The sequence below is a fragment of the Vipera berus genome, assembly GCF_964194415.1.
Source record: "Vipera berus genome assembly, chromosome: 5".
Lineage (NCBI taxonomy): Eukaryota > Metazoa > Chordata > Lepidosauria > Squamata > Viperidae > Vipera > Vipera berus.
Genome location: NC_138207.1, coordinates 70,896,493 through 70,917,879, shown reverse-complemented (window position 1 = coordinate 70,917,879; position 21,387 = coordinate 70,896,493). Strand labels below are relative to the sequence as shown.

General features: G+C 37.3%; 1 protein-coding gene across 1 annotated transcript in view; it reads right to left on the bottom strand.

Moving 5' to 3' along the window:
- ADGRA1 (adhesion G protein-coupled receptor A1) overlaps nt 1-21,387 on the bottom strand; it is a gene marked incomplete at both ends in the record, with an annotated part of 483,384 nt that overhangs the window by 235,226 nt on the left and 226,771 nt on the right. Inside the window, one exon of the mRNA XM_081329555.1 lies at nt 14,398-14,611. Coding sequence (XP_081185681.1) covers nt 14,398-14,611 — 214 coding nt within the window. The remainder of the gene's footprint in view (nt 1-14,397; nt 14,612-21,387) is intronic.

Sequence of the window (21,387 nt, the reverse complement as noted above, 5' to 3'; positions counted from 1 at the left end):
AATGTTTCGAAGTAGATTAACTAGCACTGATGATTTTACCTAGTCTGGGTAATGAAAGGTCTGCAAGAAAACAACCAAGTTCAGATAACACCAAGGATGCCTCATTTCAACCCTGAGGTACAAATATTCTTCTTTGTTGGGACTTCTTTTTGCTTTGCCTTTTCCTAGAACACACATTTTTGGCTTTTCACTTTTGATTAAAGCTCCGGGATTTGTGACAGTTCTCTCACCCAAGGACTCACAGGGTTCAACTGTCTGGTAGATGCTGCCACCTAGCTGAGCTTAAATAATTGAATCTTGGCTTTAACTTAATCGTTGGTCACTTATGATTATCACATATCTGTATAGTTTGGTCTGAGGTAGGCTAGCATTGGTATTTGAAAAATATTGTATTACTTACACAAGCAATTGCCATGTCTTTATCAATTTCCAGCATTTTGCTACATAACTACTCTTAGCTGATCACTTACCCAGAGACACTAGTAGCTTATTAGATTATGGTACTTATTTTTTGTTATTGTTTTTGCACCACATTTTCAACACAGATTAGAAATAGTAATAAAATAGTGTGTAGAATTTGCACACAATTACATTTTCTAAAACTGTTCAACATCTAAAGATATTTTGGCTTCAAAATCTTAAAAGGACTGTCATTTCTATTAATGAGTTTTGCTGACAGTCTGCTAGTGAAGACATTAGCCTCTCCACCAAAGTGGCTTGCCTATTTTTTTAAATCAGGAAATCATCACATATGGTGCAGAATATAAGGCAACTAACTTTTCATAAAGTTTTGAAATAACGATGGTTAGCAAAACAATCATAGCCACCGGAAGTGACTGAAAGGTATATTTTAGTCTTACCAGGTACCTGATAATTCTAACCATATGTCAGAATAGACCAATAATACCATCCAGCGAAGCACAGTAATATAATTTTGGCATGATTTTGTTATATTTGATGAAGATATTTGACTATAATTATCATTACAGCTTTATATCACCGGAAAGACTGCATGGTTTATCATATAGTTGTGTTAGACGTGAAGTCAGTCTTGGAATATCAGTTATGAAAATAAACTGACATTTTTCAAAAGGAATATTTTTTTTTTCCTCTCCTAGTGTCCAATCCTTATAGCTGATGTGCACTTTAAAATAAATGTAAGTTTTTTTCTCCATCGAGATTTAATTTTTGCAGTCTGTTTTTAAAAGAGACCATAGCATAGAACAAATCCAAATAATTTTAATGAACCTATTGAAATCTCAATCCGAGTAAAAACATCCACAAGATTGTGACTTTAGCACATACTGTGACTTTAACTCTGAAAGAAATGGATGTCAAAAAACAAGAATATAATAAAAATATTCTTAATGTATATATTATCAAAATATTGCAGTTGGATGCTTGCCATTGTTCATTTTTCATCAACAAAGAGAATAACCTAGTAAACACAAGAATATTTACATATTTTGAACTGTACTGATTGCAACTCAATTTAAATATTGCCTAACTACTACTTTTTCTTAAAAAAAAAACTTAAACAAAATAAACAAACAAGCCATACAAATCTAGCATACTTACCTTTATAATTGTTTGCCCTAGAATGATTTTGCCCTTCTCAAAAATCTGCTTCAAGCAATTTGGAACAGATTTATATTTCCATCGTGGTTCAACCATATCCTTTTTACAAGCAATAATGCATTTTGAAATGATATAGTAAACAAAAACACATGGACTTTAGCTAATTGTAGCATGTTTACCATACGTATGAAATATAAATTATTTTCAAATGCTTTAAAAATATGTGGGTAACTCGTAATGGAAACTCATAGTTTCAATGCCAGTATTATGTAACTTCTAAACAAGTCTGGCAGTTCAACACAATGCAAACACTATTATATGCCAAAATTTTAAAATGTGATCTACGTATAAATTGAAAGCTTCTTGAATCAGTGATTCAAGAAATTCATTTTTTTATCTGCAGTGTCCAGAGGACATGTCTCCAGTTTCATCTGTATCACAAAGTAGCATGTTCCTTTTCTGCAGGGAGCAATTGGGTTGAAGAATAAATGTTGTTATTGCTGTTGCTATTGTATTTATACCTCACCTTTATTTTGCACAACTTAAAATGATGTAAGTACATGATGCTCCCTACCTCATATTTTCCCCACAACAGCCATCCTGTTCAATGAGTTGGCTGAGACAGAATGACTGCCCCAAAGTCTTCTTTCCTAAAAAAGAACTACATCTCATACTTTTCTAGTTTCTAATCCAGCACCTTAACCACAAACCGGCACTGCATTGGCTCTATTTTTTTTAAACTGTGAATATCAAAGGGTCTAATCTAGGGAGATATATATGTGTTGCCTCTCTGTTTGTACATATGTAATGGCCCTCTTCCATTTCCTGAAGAGATGTCTTCACAGTCACTTATATCCCCTAACAAATTGCTGCTAAGGCAGCCCAAAGATAGGTTTGGGTGTATTGGTGTAGAATAAATGTTTTGAATGTTATATCACAAGTCATTTCATGTGGTCATCCTAACGTGCATGGAAGAGGACCAAGACTTGAGGACCTAGTTGGTGTCAATGATTTGTTTTGCCAATTGCTTTCAACTGGTCAATCAGTTCTGTTCTGGGGACACCATTTTCTGTGCAGTTACTGGGCTAGGAGCCTTTTCTACAGTTCTGTTTTGGCTGTGATGGACACCAGAACTTTAGCTTTCACAGACAATTTCTTTGCGTTTTCTTCTCTTTCTATGAGTAGATTTCTTGTCTGACTTAAAAGTAGTTGCTGCCTTAACTGACATATAGTGCAACCCAAAGCTCATGATAAATTGTCACCACACACCCATCATTCTTTATCTTGAACACCAGTTCTATTTGTGCTAAACTATAGGGCAGGTAGTCACAGGGATTCCTACACATGTTAAAGATAGACCCTCCTCTGCATTCAACATACTCTCGCTACAAAGGAGATCAGAATTCCAGTTTCTGCAGTTACTTTATTCAATGTACTTTGAAGGGTAGAACCACCTTTGCAATAAAGTATTTTCTTAAGCTCAATGTCTCCAATACCATTATCCAGGGATAAAATTTGGGTTGGATAACTCCAGCTGACCACAAGAAAGCTTGGTGAGAGCCAGTTTAGTGTATTGATTAAGGCGACTGTGAATTCTAGTCCCGCTTTAGCCATGAAAAAACAGCTGGGTGACTTTGGATCAGTTATTGTCTCTCAGCCCAATTCCACCTCCTTGGATTGTTGTTGTTGTACAGAAAATAAGAGCAGAAAGGAATATTTTTGTTACCTTGAGGTTTAGATGAAAAAAGAGTGGGTTAAAAATCTAAAGGAAATAAAAGAAGAGCACCAAAATACACTGAACCTACCTACTTTTTGTTGCCCTCTAGTGGCCAATTGTAAAGGGACATGGTGGCTCAGTGGGTTAGGAAGCTGAGCTTGTCAATCAGAAGATCGGCAGTTTGACGGGTCAAATCCTGAGTGCTGCGTAGCAGAGCGAGCACCTGTTACTCGTCCCATGCAGTTCGAAAGCATGTAAAAATGCAAGTAGAAAAATAGGGACCACTATGTTGGGAGGGTAACAGCGTTCCGTGAACCTTTGGCGTCTAGTCATGCCGGCCACATGACTATGGAGACATCCTCGGACAAATGCTGGCTCTTCGGCTTTGAAACGGAGATGAGCACGGGCCCCTAGAGTTGGAAACGACTAGCACGCATCTGCGGGGGAATCTTTACCTTTACCTTTTAGTAGCCAATTGATTATTTTGTAAAAAAAAATTGTGGGACACCACTATTATTTACATATTTATTTTACTGGGCTTATAATATGCTCCAATCATGAAAAATCTGAATTATAATGATGTACAGGTAATCCATGGGTTATGATGGATCATAATTTCTGTCCCTAAGCAATACAGTTATAAAGTCTAGTGACAAATGACAACATCACTTAATGATGGCAATGCCAGCAGTCCTGGTTGGTTTTTTATATAGTATTTTATTAATTTTTCAATTTTACATTTAAGTATTTAAAAAGCAACGTGGTGGCTGGTTAATCAATAGTTCCTCAGGGTCCCGCCAGTCAGGGAATGCTGGCGGGCGATGCCCAGGGGGAGGGCGTTCTCTGTGGGCGCGCCTGCCCTATGGAAACAATTGCCGGTGGAACTCCGGATCGCCCCCAACCTTCGTTCGTTTCGCCGGGACCTAAAAACCTGGCTTTTTGAGTTAGCTGGCCTGGACTGAGGGGTTTTAAGGTTTTTAAATTCTAATTTTAAATTTTGGGGTTATTGATTTAATTTAATTTTAATTTTTATATTGTATTGTTTTAATTTTGCCCTGTAAACCGCCCTGAGTCCTTCGGGAAAAGGGCGGTATATATATTGAAATAAATAAATAAATAAATAAATAAATAAATAAATAAATAAATAAATAAATAAATAAATAAATAAATATAAGTAAGTAAGTAAGTAAGTAACAAAATCTTTAGTACAAATCTCAAGTTACAACATCAAATATTTCCTCTCTTTTTCCCTTAACATTTACTGTCTCGTATTTAAGCTAATACAGTTCTTATTATATCAACTCAATAAAAACATCATTATTACATTTATCAATAAATTTTAGCCGATACATATCTTATTTTTTACATTCAATCTTCATAAACAATCCATATCCTATTAATTTTTCCCCAATTTTTAGTTTCCCATCAATATTTCAATTTAACCTTTAATATTTATAATTTTCAGGCTTTAGGTAACCAAGATTTCCCTTATCTCAATTCATAACAGAATCTAATATCCAAAATACACATTTTATCTATTCGAATATAATCTTGTTCTATTTCCTAAAAGTTAGCTATTTCCCACCATATTAAATGTACTTAATAATACAATATCCCCTTTAATAAATCAAAACCATTGTATATATTACCTGGGTTAATCAATAAATCAAACGTATTCATAATAATTAATTGTTTTTAAGGTCTAATTTTAAATATTAAACAGATAAAATCCTTCAACTAATTTCCAAATATTTTAAATTTAATGACCAGAATTCCCCTTATCTCAACTCCTCCCTTTAACCATCTAATTAATAATATGAAATCCCCTCTAATAAATCAAAACCCCGATTTTTTCAGCCTTATTCTGGCTTTCTTCCTTTGCCAACTAGGCTTCCATATCAGTGCTTTTAGATCGTTAAATAGATCTCTATTATTATATATGTTATTTGAAATAAAGGACACCACTTAATTGTCATTTTTTGTATTCATTAAGATGTCTCCCTATTTTACTCCAATTCCCCATGATTCCCCTGATATGTTTATCTTCCATTCAATCTGTTCTTCTTTCTCAAATTTCTTCTGATTTATATAGAAAGTCTTTTCCATTTTCAGTGTTGTCACTCCTTTTTTTGGATTTTCCATTAACTGTATTTGTTGGTCAATTGAGTCCTCTACCTTAATATTTGATTGTTCCACTTCTTCTGTTATCTTTTGTGTTGTTAGTTCTTTGGTTGTAGTCAAAGTTTGGTTTTGTGTATCTAAGCTGGCATCCTGATCTTTTATGTTAGGTCTTATTTTATCACAAGCTGAAAGAATGGTTTCATGTATTGGTTTCAACATGGAAAGGATCTCTTCCTGGTCTTCATCCATCTCTTTCACGTGTTTATAAATAGTCTTTGTAATAAAAATCGCTTGTCAAGCAAGATTTTATAGTCCAAAGTATTTCATCATCTCATATAGTAACCAATATTCCTCAGATAAAGAGATAGGAAGGCAATTCCCCACATAAAATTCTGAAAGTCAGTAAAGGTTTACATTCACAGTTCAAGTAGGCCAGTTATGCTGCCCAGCTGTTCTCTTACAGCTGAGTTTCTCACAGGTGATGCCAAGGTCAGAAGAGTCTTATCTAAGGTCTGGGCTTCGAACCAAGTCTCTTTTAGGAAATAACAATAATACCAAACCTCGCCACAAGATGTCACCGATGCCATTTAAAATTTTTAAGTCCAAAATTTTTATAATCCTTTTTCCAATTTTATTTCTTTTTTGTAGATAAACGCAAAAGTCTCCAATAAAATAGGAAAATTTTTGGTCCCCAAATTTCAGGAACATATAAATCCAATTAGATTAAAGTTGTTCTCTTAGTGCTTTAATTTCCCTGGGTACTCAGTCGCCACTATTCTTAGAGGGTGGGATAGAAATTCCCTTCCCTCTCTCCTCACAGGGGGAAAGATATACTTCAGGCAGCTTTTATAGGAAAAAAAAGTACTTAGGGTAAAGAGAAGATCGGATCTCACCCAGTTTCATTCACGTTGCTTTTGAAGTGCTTGGTAGTAAGTTTGGGCCATATTACTATGGCCAGTCTTTGCCGGCTTAGAGGACTGCCCCGGATCGAGAGGAAGGGCTGCTGCCCTACCGTGATCAAGCGGGGGTCCCCTCCTTGCTCATCGCCCCTACAAGACGACTTTCAACCCTTTCCAGGGTCCCCCAGCAGAGTGAAACCGAACACGGAAGATGGAGCTCACCTTCCAGCGGCCCCAGCAGCCACAATGGGAAACCAGAAGTCCCTGGTTGCTTTCTTTAACCCCAGGACTGTGCAGGTCTTTTTGGGAGGACCTCATGTGACTATGACTGAAAGAACTACAGGTGGAGGGTAGGGGTGCACAGGTGAGCAATTCTGCAGGTGGACACTACACAGCATAGGCGTTACGGATCACAGGGAAAAGTAGATGACATGGATGGGCAAAACAAGTTGGTGATATTATTTATCATCATTGGCATCCTTCAGTCTCAAAAGGCTATGGTATCGTGCTCTGGAAAGAGGTCCTAAAGCAGCATCTGGTGTGGCTAAAAAGGCCAATTTGAGAGTGGCAGTCCCTTCCACACCGAGGACAGATACAATCTGTCCCCTGGCCAGCCCCCAGATTTCACTAGTTCCGGGACTGCCTCTTTGCCTCAGCCTGCTGCACAAGTGTCTCTTTGAATTGGAGAAGGCCATGCTGCGTCTTTAGCCTCCAAGCTGAGTGATCAGAGGTCAAGGTTTCCCAGCTGTTAATGTTCATTCCCAAGGCCTTTAGATCCCTCTTGCAGATATCCTTATATCGCAACTCTGGTCTCCCTCTGGGGCGCTTTTCCTCCACTAGTTCTCCATACAGGAGATTTTTCTTGCTTAATTACTTATAGAACTGAAACAATTGCTAATATAACCAGAAATCAAAAGATCTTCTACTGCTAGACAGAACAGGTTTAGAGCATTCCAGTCCCCAAAACCTAATGGAATAATTATGATATAATAGCCTTCCTGAGGGAAAAACAAAACAGGAAAGAAAGAACCATCTGAGGGAATATTGTACCATAGAAATGGGGCAGTGATTGGGAAAGGCGCACTTCTATGGTCTGTAAAAATGGCACAGCTTGAATGAAAGGGCCACTCTGCTTTGTTGGATAGGCAGATATCAACTGGAATTCAGAGTCCCACAGATGTCCAAATATGAAGAGCTTTAAAGATCAAAATCAGGACTTCCGGTGGCGACGCGGCGCCGAAGACAGCCGTCTCCGGGCTGTCCGCTCCGCAGCTGTGTTTATCTATCGTAAACAGCGCCGATCAGCTGTTTAGATGGATTTGAAGCCCCCTCCTCGGGAGAAGAGGAGGGGGTGAGGCCCCAGGTAGGGGTTGAGCTCTCCGGGGCCGCCTGAGCTGTGAGTTTTGGCGGCTGAAGGATTGAGCCCCCCCGAAGCCTGGGTTGCTCCGAGCTGCGCAGCGTCTCTGCTCCGTGATTTTTGGAGCAGAGCCAGGCGTTAGCAACCACCCCTGCCAGAAGGAAATACCTTTGAGTATCAAGATGCAGGCAGAGCAGTACAGGAGGTCATGGTGATGTGGACTTTTATTTTTATTCTCTAGCTCAATGGATTTTATAGCTTTAAAGTGAAAGTGCGCAACAAGTGAAAGTGGGGAAAGATGGCGGCCAAAACTTCTAAAGCTCTTCGGAGTGCGGGGTCTTCCCCGGTGCAGCAGACCTCGTTGCAAGCTTTGCTTCCTCCTGCACCTCCTCCGGCATTGACGCTTATGGATTTACAAGATGCCTTTGAAAAGCATTCACAATTAATGTCTGATACGATGGATGAAAAGTTGAAAAAGCTGGAGGAGAAATTGGAGAAGATGGAAGAGAAGTTTAGAGCAATGAGGGTAGACATGTTGTCTATAATTGAAAGTGTAGCTGAATGTGTGCAACAGCTGGGGGAAAAAGTGGAGGATCTCAGTCAAAAGAACTCTATATTAGAAGTAAAGGTATTAGAGAATGAAAATATAAGGGACAAAATGGACGGAGAATTGAGCCTTGTTCAGTACCATCAGATGCAGTATGCTATTAGAATCAGGGGCTTAAAAGAGAATCCTAAAGAAGATTTAAAGCAGCTGATCTCTGAGGCTTTGGAAGTGGTATTGGGCCAGCCAGCATCTGAAATTGAGGGAAGCATGGATAAAATTTTTCGTGTAAATTCATGGATTGCAAGACAGAGGAAGTTACCCAGAGATGTGGTGGTCTATTTTACAAAGAGAGTAATTAGAGATGAAGTCATTCAAGCTGCTTATGATACTAAATTGGTAGTTGCTGAGCAAGAAGTCCTGGTTTTAAAAGAGATTCCTCCAAAGATTTTAAGGAGAAGGAAAGATTTTGCATTTCTTACACAGGAACTTAAGAAATGTGATATCAAGTTTAGATGGGAGATTCCAGTCGGACTGGTGGTGATGCACGAAGGTAAAAGACATCGTCTGGTTACTGTGGCCCAGGCACGTGATTTTTACAGCAACGTATTAAAAGCAACCCCCCTATCACTTCTGGAAGCTGCAAAGGGGTATGGTGAGGGAAAGCCTCAAGATGTTGCAGATAGACAGACAGAGGAGAATGGTGTTGGAGGGGATCAAGTTACAGTCTCATCGGATGCTGCTGGAGAGCAGAGGATGTCGCGTGCCGCCCTAAGACGAGTTGGACGAGAGCAGGAGCGAGACCAGCAGAAAGTTATGGAACCTCCAAAGCGTACTTACAGTGAAGCTGTGGGAGGGGCGCGGTCCAAAGAAGTTACAGGGGCCATTTCAGACGTGCTCCAAAAGCTTTGGGGTGTCAAGATTGGTGACTAAATTTCTAATTTAGAATGTCAGTGGATTAAATTTATCATAGAGGAGAAAGAAAGTCTTTCAATATTCAAAACAATTTAAGACTGATGTTATTTGGTTGCAAGGAACGCATATTAGGGTTATGGTCCAAAAGTATTTATTGAATTTAAGATTTGGTGCGCAAGCTCCTAATTAACAAGTTGACTTTACTTAATTTACTACATATAAAGGGTACTTAATTGGATTATAAAAAATTTTAATTTTTTTATTTTTTTTTCATTGGAGATTGGAATGGTTTTTTTTTTTATTTGAACTCAAGGATGATCTGGAATTGTGAGACATTTGGCGTGATATACGCAAGAACTATTTTTGATCATAGTTCAGTTTGGTTGAGATTAATAAGGTTAATAGAGATAGGCGCTTTTGGCGCGTAATTGAGAATTTGTTTAGAAATTAGAGGTAAATAGTAGATGAAAGTTTTTTTTTCTTTTTTGAAATTAATATGAATAAGGATTGGGACTAAGAAATTTCATTTAGCATTTGAGTAAAGCTCCTTTTCTGTTTTTCTTCTTTTTTTATCTGTAATATTAATATTGTTTGTAATCATTTTACATGAGCTAGAGGGTGATAGAATTAATAGTTTATTGTAGATAGCATATGGATGCTTATGTTTGTCTTTTGTTTCTATACCCTGTATTTAGCTCTGGAAAGTCGGGGGGGAGGGGGGAATGGGGGAGAGGGATAGGGAGGGTTAGATAGGGGTGGGGGAGGGGGGGATTGATAAAGTTAAAATGTACTGTAAAACTTTTTAAATAAAAAAAAAGATCAAAATCAGCACTCAGAATTGCTGTCAAAGTACTGGTGTTCTTTGGGCAAATCAAGGAGTGCTTGTAATTATTCAAGCTGCCACATTCTGCACCAACTGTACCTTCTCCGTGTTCTTCAAGAGCAGCCCAATGTAAACCAGAGTACAATAACCCAATTGAGGCTAACATTGCTGCCACCCTATGATCATTAATATGGAAGAAATTCCTTTGGAAAAAATGAATGTGACTGGGCGGCACATCTAGACCACAGAGTGCCTGCCCTAGGACTCTTTCTGTATGGCAGTTGATGGTGGATCTTCTTATCGTTGTTCTGTACCAGCCTACCGGCCCTGCAGATAAGGCAGGGACAACCCCTTTTACAAGAAGGCAAGAGGCTGGAACTAAGCCTGCCAAATTTATTAACATAAAAACATAAACAGAGCAAAGAGAGCAAACACGAACCATGAAACAGGAACTATTCAAACGGTTGCCTTCAGCAAACCAGCCCTCCCACGCATTCCCCTTTTATACAGTTCAGGGCGTGGCTTCTCTCTGCCTCCTTCCGAGGTGCCCCATTGCCTTCCTCTGTTTACTCCTGATTGACTGCCTCCTGCGTCGGGCGTCCTTGAACAGGGCCAGCTGTGGGTCATCTTCATCCACGCTGTCAGGCTCACACAGCTGGGTCTGCGTCGTGACCAGGTGGGAGGGGCCTGGCTGAGGGCTCTCATCAGCAAGCTCTCCAACCGCCTCAGCAACCTCTCCAACACCCCCCTCCTCCTCCTCTGAGTCGTCCGACCCAAATGCCGAACCCACAGGCTGACCCTGAATCACAACAATCGTTGATTATATTCAAACCTTATTTAAGAGCAACTATTAATCATTCCCCTTATAGCACCATGCATTATAACTGCATGGACAGCAATACAGCTGCTAAGTTCTTAGTAAGGTGTGCTGTCATGCAGCAAGAGTTAAGACAACAGGAGAATTTTCCAGCTCCGGGACACAAGGAAAGTATTATGAAAGTTGTTATGTAGATCAACCTTAGAAAGCTTAATCAGGATGGATGTCTTTGTGCATGTGTGGTTCTAATTAGAGTGAATACATCTCTGCTGCACCTATATTTGAGTGTACTAAAAAGAACAGAGCGGATTCATATGTTCTGGACCAGGTCATGTGACCAGCAGGGTGGACTTAGAAAAGTGGTGGTAAACCTTTGGGCTCAGTGTGTCAAAAATTTGGGAAAAAAAAGCCTAACTTCACTCTCCTCCCCCACCCCATGTACACACACACACACACACACACACACACACACACACACACACCAAATAAAAGATATTATCTTCCCCCTGCTCTAAATCACTTTACATAGTGCACTTGACAGCTGCAATGAGGCAGCAATGAGAAAATAGAAGCTTTGACTTCATCCTAAGTGCCACCACTGCCACTCAAAAAGCAGTACTTCAGGAGGACACATCCCTTTCTTGGGTGGCCTTTGCAGCTTCCAAAAATTGCACAAGAATATAGTTGGTGTGGGATACTGGTGAATGCTGCCCTATCACTCAAATCATTATGGCATATCACCTTTGACATGTATGTCATAGGTTCACCATCACTCGCTTAGAATGAAGCCATCAGCAACATTCCATGCTTCTACTCGTTTGCATTTCCCAAAGGAAGGAAAAATTGTAATTTAATTTTTCCTCTGAAGCATCTGGATGGATCCTGCCAATTTTTAAACTAAAACTTTTTAGGGGAGGGGACTAGTTTCTTTTACCACCATCAGTTTGGTCCCATTCTGTTTTGTTGCCTGCTGATTTATCTTACTGATGCACACAGGCAAAGATAGGCAAACAAAATCCTGGGAGTCTTTACATTCTTTCTTTCCAATAATCCATTAGATTGGAAAGAACAAATTAGTGTCTATATGTATTAAACAATCAAGTGTGCAGTAAATACTGCTCCGGTTTCTATGACAACACTAAAAGAAAAAGTTAAATTAGATTATATGCTCAGTGGGTTAGGATGCTGAGCTTGTCGATCAGAAGGTCGGCAGTTTGGCGGGTTGAATCCCGAGTGCCACGTAGCAGAGTGAGCGCCTGTTACTCGTCCCAGCTTCTGCCAACCTAGCAGTTCGAAAGCACGTAAAAATGCAAGTAGAAAAATAGGGACCACTACGGTGGGAAGGTAACAGCGTTCCGTGCGCCTTTGGGGTCTAGTCATGCCGGCCACATGACCACGGAGACGTCCTCGGACAAACGCTGGCTCTTCGGCTTTGAAACGGAGATGAGCACCGCCCCCTAGAGTCGGAAACGACTAGCACGCATGTGCGGGGGAACCTTTGCCTTTTTATAGTTAAGGGTAACCTGAAAAGACCTCCCTAATTGGAGTTTTACAGAGATAAATTATTTTTTCAGATATCAAAAGCACTATAATGATTTATCAGTTTGAACTATGAATTATGCCAGACCTATTGCTTTAAAAAATAATCAACAGAATTCTGAAGTGTAATGTTAGTTAACACTCCTGAAATGCCTGCATATATAGTACAAATAAGGGTAACTAGCTACAGGAATACCAAGAGGGGAGTAATTTGGTTGTCTTATATGTTCTCAAGTCATTGTAATTTGATCACATTTATTTATGTAATCACCATAATAAAGAAGTCAGGAATCGCAGTTTAATAGCTTAGGTTTCTTTTACATATAAAATGGTGCAGCTCCAAAAATGGAACTAAGGTCACTGTAACAACATTGTAATTTAAGCACTGGTTGATGACGGAATCAATTAAATTATCAACATTAACTGGATTTAGATCTGATCTTAGCAGAAGATCTTGGAATAGATCCGCTGACCTTAGAAGGGTTTAACTTAGTCAAGCCTAAAAGAACTGGTTTCAATTAGACTACTGTAAATGTAATTAGGGCTGGAATCTAGCATATCTTTTTACACAAATTGATTTCTTGTTAACATGCTGCAATATTAAGTATGTTCCATGTTCGACATTTTTAAACATGTATCAAATCAATTCTGTAGACCATAAAATATAATTACCATATAATAAAGAACATAATTCAGCATTCTACTGTATATCTCATTGCTACATTTTATTGCTACAGTGTCCTGCAGTTGAAAAATGATCTGAATATAATAGTTGCCTTTTGATATGAAGGAAATACACACAAATTAAAACAACTTGGCAGGTCCTCATAGCTCTGGGACCATTTTATTCAACAAAAACTTTATAAACCATGAAGATTCAGGATCTTAACACATTTATATTAGCTGCTCCAATACACGTAACTTTGAGAATTATTAGCAGGGACTGTTGCTGAACCTATCCACCTCCAAGGTTTCTCATATAGAAAGCAAATGCTAAAAAACTTTTTTTAAAGTTGTAAGTAATGTGGAGATGAATTTATTTGTGAAGAACAAAATAACTGAATGTCGACTAATGTTTCAGGCAAAGTACCATTACTGGAAAAATGGTACAGCAATATGAATAAATAATAAAGAAAAATAGGCACATTTTAAGTTACCTTTTTATTTTATTTTTTAGTAAATTTAATTTTTATTTTTATCTAGCTCCCAGTGGATTACTGCATCTATGGAGACACTGAGCAAATACCATGGGTAATTTTAACAAGATAATCTGAGTCATAATTGCTGCTTTAGATTAGATTAACTGGATTAATATAGATTAATCTGTAATCTAAATCTTTAGATTAGTATAAGCCAAAACCAACCCAGCACTTCATGACTTACATAACAGAAATTCAGTGAGAAAAAAAAATCTGGCTTTCCCCTGCAGTTATTCATGCAAAATTATGGCACAGCCTATCCAAAATTGGATTATAGAATTACTCTATAATAGAAATATTCTATTACTTATTTATAAAGTCTGAGAGTGGAGCATTTTAATATTCAGTATACAAAACCTGAGACATATTTTATTGACTACTTAATTAAACACAGTACTGTACATACAGAAAGCATAGACACTGAGATAAGCACCCAGAGAAAAAAATAAATCAGTATTTCCCCTTTTATGATTAAACTGGATTTGGAGAGAGCCAATCTGAGGGTGAGCAAGAAACATATATGGTTTCTCTAGTGCAGGATAGTTTTGGATTTGCATCAAGAAGAAAGTTCATTTCAATAGGTGCTATAAGGGTTTTATGGATGACTGATTTTATTTGATATTATTGACATATATTGTAACAAATTTCAATAATTAAATTTTAAAAATTGCCTGTACTAAATGCACTGTGTCTGCTAGAAGTGGCTTCTTCATATTTTGTTTGAATATGAAGGGAAGCTAATAAATAAGAAAGTGTTTTTTTATCAACATACTGATAGGAGAACTACCTTTTCAGGCTCCAATTTTCACATGGTTAAAAGCGTAGCATAAACAATCTCAGTCATATAACACACATCTATTAATAAATACAGAAATAAAAATACATTACCGGGTAACTAAACAGCAGTCATGTATTATGGTCTCCTCCACAAACATGCCTCTTTCATCATCAGTTTCAACCAAATGACCATCACGATACCAATGTACTTGTGTCGTAATGTCGAGGTACGTTGCTGTACACTGAAATGGCAAGCGATCACCATGAAAAACCACCTGTTTTTGTGATGGTATCAATTCAAAAAGAGGCAACTCCAAAGGACCAGCTATAGATGGGAGTACAAAGAAAATTATTTTTTATTCCATTATTAACAATACTGTCCTCTTTTTTAAAAAAAACAAGATATCAATGCTAGTTTCATTAAGTACAATGTGAATGATATTATTATTTACAATGCTGTTGTAAGCATGTCTGTTCAGAAATAACACCTACTATTTTTAGTGGGAACATAGGATTATAGCCTTAATTTACTTTAATACACTTTTTTAAAAATACACAATGCACCGACTTTTCAATTTTCACTGTTCATCCTGAAAACGAAATCTACACAAGAGTAAGAAATTATAGTTTTCAAGTTACTACTTATGATAATTGATTTCATCTAATGACCATATATATTCCTGGCTGCATGGTTCAGAAAAAAAAGACCTCTCATTGCCTACCTACATTTAAGTGCAGATAGCAGAAGATAAGAGATACTAACATCATTAAGATTGAAAAGCAAAGGAGAGTGAGCATGATCTAATAAAATCAAGAAAGTTGAGCTGTTTTCCATTCCATAAAAGAAATGGAAAATTGAAATCTTTGTTCATAAGCTGCCCATGGACACTTATTCATGCCATGAGTCTGCTACACGCTTTAGATTCATTATATCATAATCAGTGAAGATATGCTAAGGGTTATCACAAGGGAAGAATACTGTATATCTTGTGTTGGGATATAAACATACAGATAGCCCTTGACTTATGACCACAATTGAGCCCAGAATTACGGTCAGAAGTTGCAGTTGTAGGTAGAGGGATCACATGACTGGCCACAATTTTTAAACATTTTTTTTCTGGTGATCATTAAGTAAATGCCACAGTCATTAAGCAAATCAATTTCCTCAATAGTTGTTTTTCTTCTTTGACGGAAACTAGTAAAAAACATTGCAAACTGAGTTATGTGACTGGGGGACATTGCAAATGGCAGTAAAGGTGAGCTGGTTGCCAAGCACCCAAAATGTGATCACGTGACTGTGGGGAGGGTATGTATCACCACTGCAACTTTGTAAACTTTGTAACTAGTTTTTGAGGGGTCTATCATAACTTTGTACAGTCACTAAGCAAACAGTCAAAAGTAGAGGACCGTCTGTACTCTACAACCTCATCAACACTTCTGGGATTAAAATATGGTTCATTTCAAGGTAATGCTAGCTATATGTTTTCATCTTTTTACCTAAGCACAAAATGTTTTATCAGCAGAAAAAGTTACTGATTCAAAGATGATATTTGAAAGCTAATCAGTTCTCAAGCGTACCAATTTGTTTATCCACATTAGAAGTCAAATCAATAGCATGTCCCAACTGATGTCTACACATACACACACAAATCCTTTCCTTCTTTCCCTGCTTCTACAATGGGATAAATCCAAGCTATTGTAATATTAAATTCTATCTGAACAGCATTGTAGAGGAAAACAATGGAAAGGACTTTTTTGCTGTAAAAAATTGAAAGTAAGTAAGACCCCACCTGGAATACTGCATCCAGTTTTGATCACATTACAAAAAGATCTTGAGACTTGGAAAAAGGGCAAAAAAGAACAACTCAGAAGATTAAGGGCCTGGAGACAAAAACATATGGATAATAGTTGCAGGTTTGGCTAGTCTAGAGAAAAGAAGGATTGGGGTGACATGATAGCAGCATTCCAGTATTTGAGGGGCTGCGACAAAGAAGAAGGGGTCAACTTACTTTCCAAAATACCAGAATGCAAGACAAGAAACAATGGATGGAAACTAATCAAGGAGAGAAGTAATTTGGAATTAAGGAGAAACTTCCTAACAGTGAGAACAATTAACTAGTGGAACCGCTCACCTTCAGAAGTTCTAGGTGCTTCATCACTGGAGATTTTTAAGAAAAGACTGGACAACCACCTGTCTGAAATGGTATAGTCTTCTGCTTGAGCAGGGGGTTGGATTAGAAGACCCCTTCCAGCTCTAGTCTGATTGACTGACTGACTGACTGACTGATTGATTGAAATATCATGTCTTCTCTGAATAGGAATTTTGTTTCATATCTCATGATAACTATATACTTCATAAAAAAAAAACAAGATGGTAGTGCTAACTTAGGCAAAATGCATTTTTAGTCCTATGTGATTTATTTTTATTTATTCATATGTTATATTACATACAGGTACTTTCTTATCTGCTTAGAAAGGATATTCCTAGTTTGGGCTACAATAAAAACAGATGCATATCTTTCCTAAACAAAAATAAAGTTTTTCTTTATTGAAAAAATATTGAGAAGATTCTTATATCTACTGGACAGTATTAAAAGGGCTAATAATATAATGTAAATTTTATATAATCCATAGCACCAATTTATATCCTGTAAATTTGTTCTAAAATATGTACTTATAGCCAACTACAATTTTTATCTATGTTCATTTCTTCATAGCAGATACTCAAACTGATATTTATACTTTGGACAAGAACTCCCACAAATCCATGCAATCATCCAACTGGCAGGACAGCAATCTATCCAAAATATTTAGTGGTCATTAGCTTGCCTTTATATAGAACATGTAGATACCAGCATTCATTTAATCTATCAACATATCACATATCAGATTTTTTTTTCATGTTGAAATATCTTGTAGAACTGAGTTGATTCATTTGGTAGCTATCCATGACTTGTTTTTTGTTTTTTTTCCATTTTCTGCTAAGTACTGAAATACACTGATACATTAAAGAAAAACCTGAGAATTTGTGATAATCATAATTACAATGTTAAATGTTTTACTTATTCAAAACAAGCATTTCTATTTCATTTCAATTCTAGTTCCAAAATGTATCACTGGAACATTTCTGTTCAGGAAATTATGATTATTATTTCCAGAAATCCAATTAGCATGGACACCAATGATGGCTATTGATAGATGATATGGACACTGTTGATGGTTATTGATAGATTGATGATAGAAGATATAAACTCAAAGCACCTGAAGAATCCCAAATTAAAGAAGATATTATGCTATCTATAAGTTTCTACTAGAAAGTATCCTCCTTTTTATATTAACATGGAAGTATTTTAAACTGCAAATTATCAGTCACCACAATATCTTGTCAAAACAACTAGAGATTGAAGATTGGAGACATGATGAGTGCTCTGTTAAAATCTTCAGGATTAGGTGATGACATTACAAACCAAAATCAGCTTCACTTTGTAACCAGTGGTGGGATTCAACTATGTGAACAACCAGTTCTCTGTGTGGATGCCGCTTCCGGAAGTCCATTCTGGGCCTGGGCAACAAAAAATTAGCTACTGGTTTTGCCGAAGTGGTGCAAAACAGATGAATCCCACCGTTTGTAACATTTACATTGTTGACAATACAAATATTCCACCTTACTTTTTTAATTGTGTTGATGTTGGTACCATGCAGATGTGAGAGGTGAGAACTTTGGGGAAAAGAAATAGGCTTTCCCTGTGGTATTTTTCACTGTACCCTTCTCCAGAAATCTAGTTGGTATCTTATGTTTATTTTATTTTTTTTATTGAAAAGTTTTAAAATACAGTTTTCCTTAAGAAAACCCCCCTTCCCCCTCCCTCCTCCCCTCCCTACCTCCCCCCTATCCCCCCCCTCCCCCTCTCCCTCCTCCCTCCCCTGCCTCCCCCCCCTACTTCCCCTCCTCCCCCCCTCCCCCCCCCCCGACTTCCCAGAGCAAAATACAAGGTATATATCTAAAAAGCAATCATAAACAATCATATACTAACAATTATAAACTCTAAAATCCATCACTCTCTAGCTTATATAGAGTAAACCAATCCTTAAAAATACTAAATATGTATAAAGAACTAAAATAAAAGAAAACTAGCGTCATTCCCATCTATGTTCTTCCACAATTCACTATTTCCTAAACATATTCTCATTTACACATCACAAGCACCTATCCCTATTAACCTCTCTAGCCAAAATAGGCTATAATAGATAATTCTTACACAAATTAACCCACATTAACCCACAAAACTTTCTTCCTCTTTCTCTGTAGTAAATTGTCCATTAATTCCATAAAAATTCTGTTACCATACATATCATCCCAAAACTCTTAAAAACACAACTACCACTTGACTATCAGTATGTTGTGGAAGTTCCATAGATTTCTAGTTGGTATCAATCTGGTATCTTTTCATAAAGTTTATGAGGCATTTAAAAGAATAAATTGATCGTTAAGTTTAGAAAATGTTGGTTATTTATAATTGTTTTTAATATTTTAATGGGTGGTTATTGTAAACTGTTATGAACAGCAGCATGAAATTCTTTTCACTCCTTCAGTCTCACCCTACTGAAAATACCATACAGCCAAAGATTCATTGAGCAATCATGCATAATAATTATCTCTTTTGTTACTTCTAAGATAGACAATGTGCATCTTTCATAGTCATAATGGATCTTAATTTTCTAAACATCAAGAAAAATGGCAGATTTTAATTATTATTTTTAATTATTAAATAATTTTAGTATTATTCTAATATATTTTAATTTAATTTTGTCCTGACTCTGGAAATCAAAGCTGTGTTACAACCACAACTACTGGATTGGGGAAGGTAAAGTGTCTGATAATGGATTGTTTACAGTTGAAGAATCTTGTTTCTTTTGCTCCAGTGCATTCTGAAGATGTGAACTCACTAGAGGATGCAGATGTAAGGATTAAAGCTGGCAAGGTAGAAACCAGGATTTTCCAGACTAGAAAATCTATTCACTTCTCTGTCGTAGCTGTGATTAAGCTAAACCACTCATGTTGACCTGTTCTCAGCTCCCTTCTGCTGCTATGCACGTATTAATGTGAGGGAGTCATTATCAGGTGGAAGATGGCTGGCTGGCCAGCTGTGCGGGAGGAAAATAAATTGATGTCAAAAACTAAGCCTGAGAAAGAAAATTCTAGGGGAATCACAGTCCCCTTCTACTTCTTAAGATGTGCCCTCAGCTATTGGTTGAGGTCTGAAGCTGTAATTTCTTGTCTGTAATCTTTATTTTCCAGTGATAGAAATGAGTACGGATAGTGGTGAATTCACCCCGTTCGCACCACTTCGGCAGAACCGGTAGCTAATTTTTTGTTGCCCAGGCCCAGAATGGACTTCCAGAAGCGGAATCCACAGAGAGAACCACTTGTTCACATATTTGAATCCCACCACTTTCCTCCTGGATGTCTATTGTTCTTTCACTAGTTATAATATATTCCCGTTTTTAATCCTGTGTGCTATCCAAAACTGTTATGGAACTAGACCACCTTAGTAATTTGATAACTAAATAAATGACTGAATGGATGTCAGAAATAATTTAACATATACTTCCTTTTTAGTCCTTTCATATTTTAAACACACATCCCGCAATTCAAAATCAATTCCATTTGACTGATGAGAGAGCAAATTTCATTGTCTTCCACTGTATATCCATTAAAAAATGTTTATTTGTAGCTTCCTAGGAAACATAACATGTCAAGTGAGTTTATTTGTAATAGAAAACCATTCCCCTGGAAAGAGCTGCCATGTATCCCAAAATTTTCTGGAGGGCGAAACAAGATAATTCCTGAACAAGCAACCAACATTACAATAGAGAAACACATGCATGTTTCAAGCTAGAGAAACATTTAAAATATTTTCCTTTTACAGAAATACAGAGATATTCTGGAAATATAACCATTTAAATATTTTATATTTTAATAATAAATATCTAAGTATTAAATATTTTAAATATTTAAAGATGTATCCTTGCCAATCATATTCTGCTTTTAAAAATATTGAGTAGAAATGATATGGTCATAGTGCAGTTCAGCTCCGCTGTACAGACTATAATTGTTATGTATCCAGAGCAGGCAATTGCATGGCAACAGCCACTAGGGGGCGTTGGTCTGGACGGTTTTGGCGGGAAACCCAGTTTCGGCGGGAAACCTAGGGCCAACCCCATTGGCTAGCCGCCTACCTGGCCAGGTATATAAGGAGGCCAGGTAGCCCTTGTTCCTCAGTACGAACCCCCCCCACAATAAAGAGCTGAACTCGTACTCCGGCTGGTGTCTCTTCCTTACGTCGGACCCACTACATAACAATAATCCCTCAAATTCTAGATCTGAGGGAGCTGATCTGGCAAAATCAGTTCCTAATTAAAGCTGTACGTAATTTGTCTCTTGGGTCATTCTAAATAAGAAATCATTTACAGAACTGCTTCCCTTCATTTATAGAAGTGAAGGAAGCGAGGGATGCAAAGTATTTAAGTCTCCACCTGTTAGCCCTGCAAGGCAGTTCACACAAAAAGCATAACTAGGAGTAGAAACTCTTATCTTTATTGTAAATTTATTTTAACAAAATGTTGCAAGACTGAAAGTATTTCTCCCCTCCTTTCTGTTAGACTCCGAAATCCCCCCTTCTGTGGCCTGAAGCATTTTCATGCTGGTTGTTCCATCTTTGGTCTCCCTCCTATCTCCCAAGATCATTCCCTCATACAATTATACCAAGCCCACTGCAGTCCAAAACCTGAGTAAATTTTTGAAGTCACAACGTTACTTAATGAAGAAGGAAGAGGGGGAGGAAGAAGAAGATGCAATTCCTAAAGAATCCTACCTTTCAGCTCAGTATTCTTGATATGTCTTTTTCACAGAAATTGTATGGAAGTTGGGTAAGCTGAGTAATATTAACTGGGTTAACTTACTGCAAGAAATCACAGTTTATACATCATTTGAATAAGCCATAATTGTTTAGTTTGCACATTACATTAAGCCATAACACGTTTTCTAAATGACAATGGCTTGCTTTATGTAATGAGCTAATCTAAAACCGAAAAATTCAG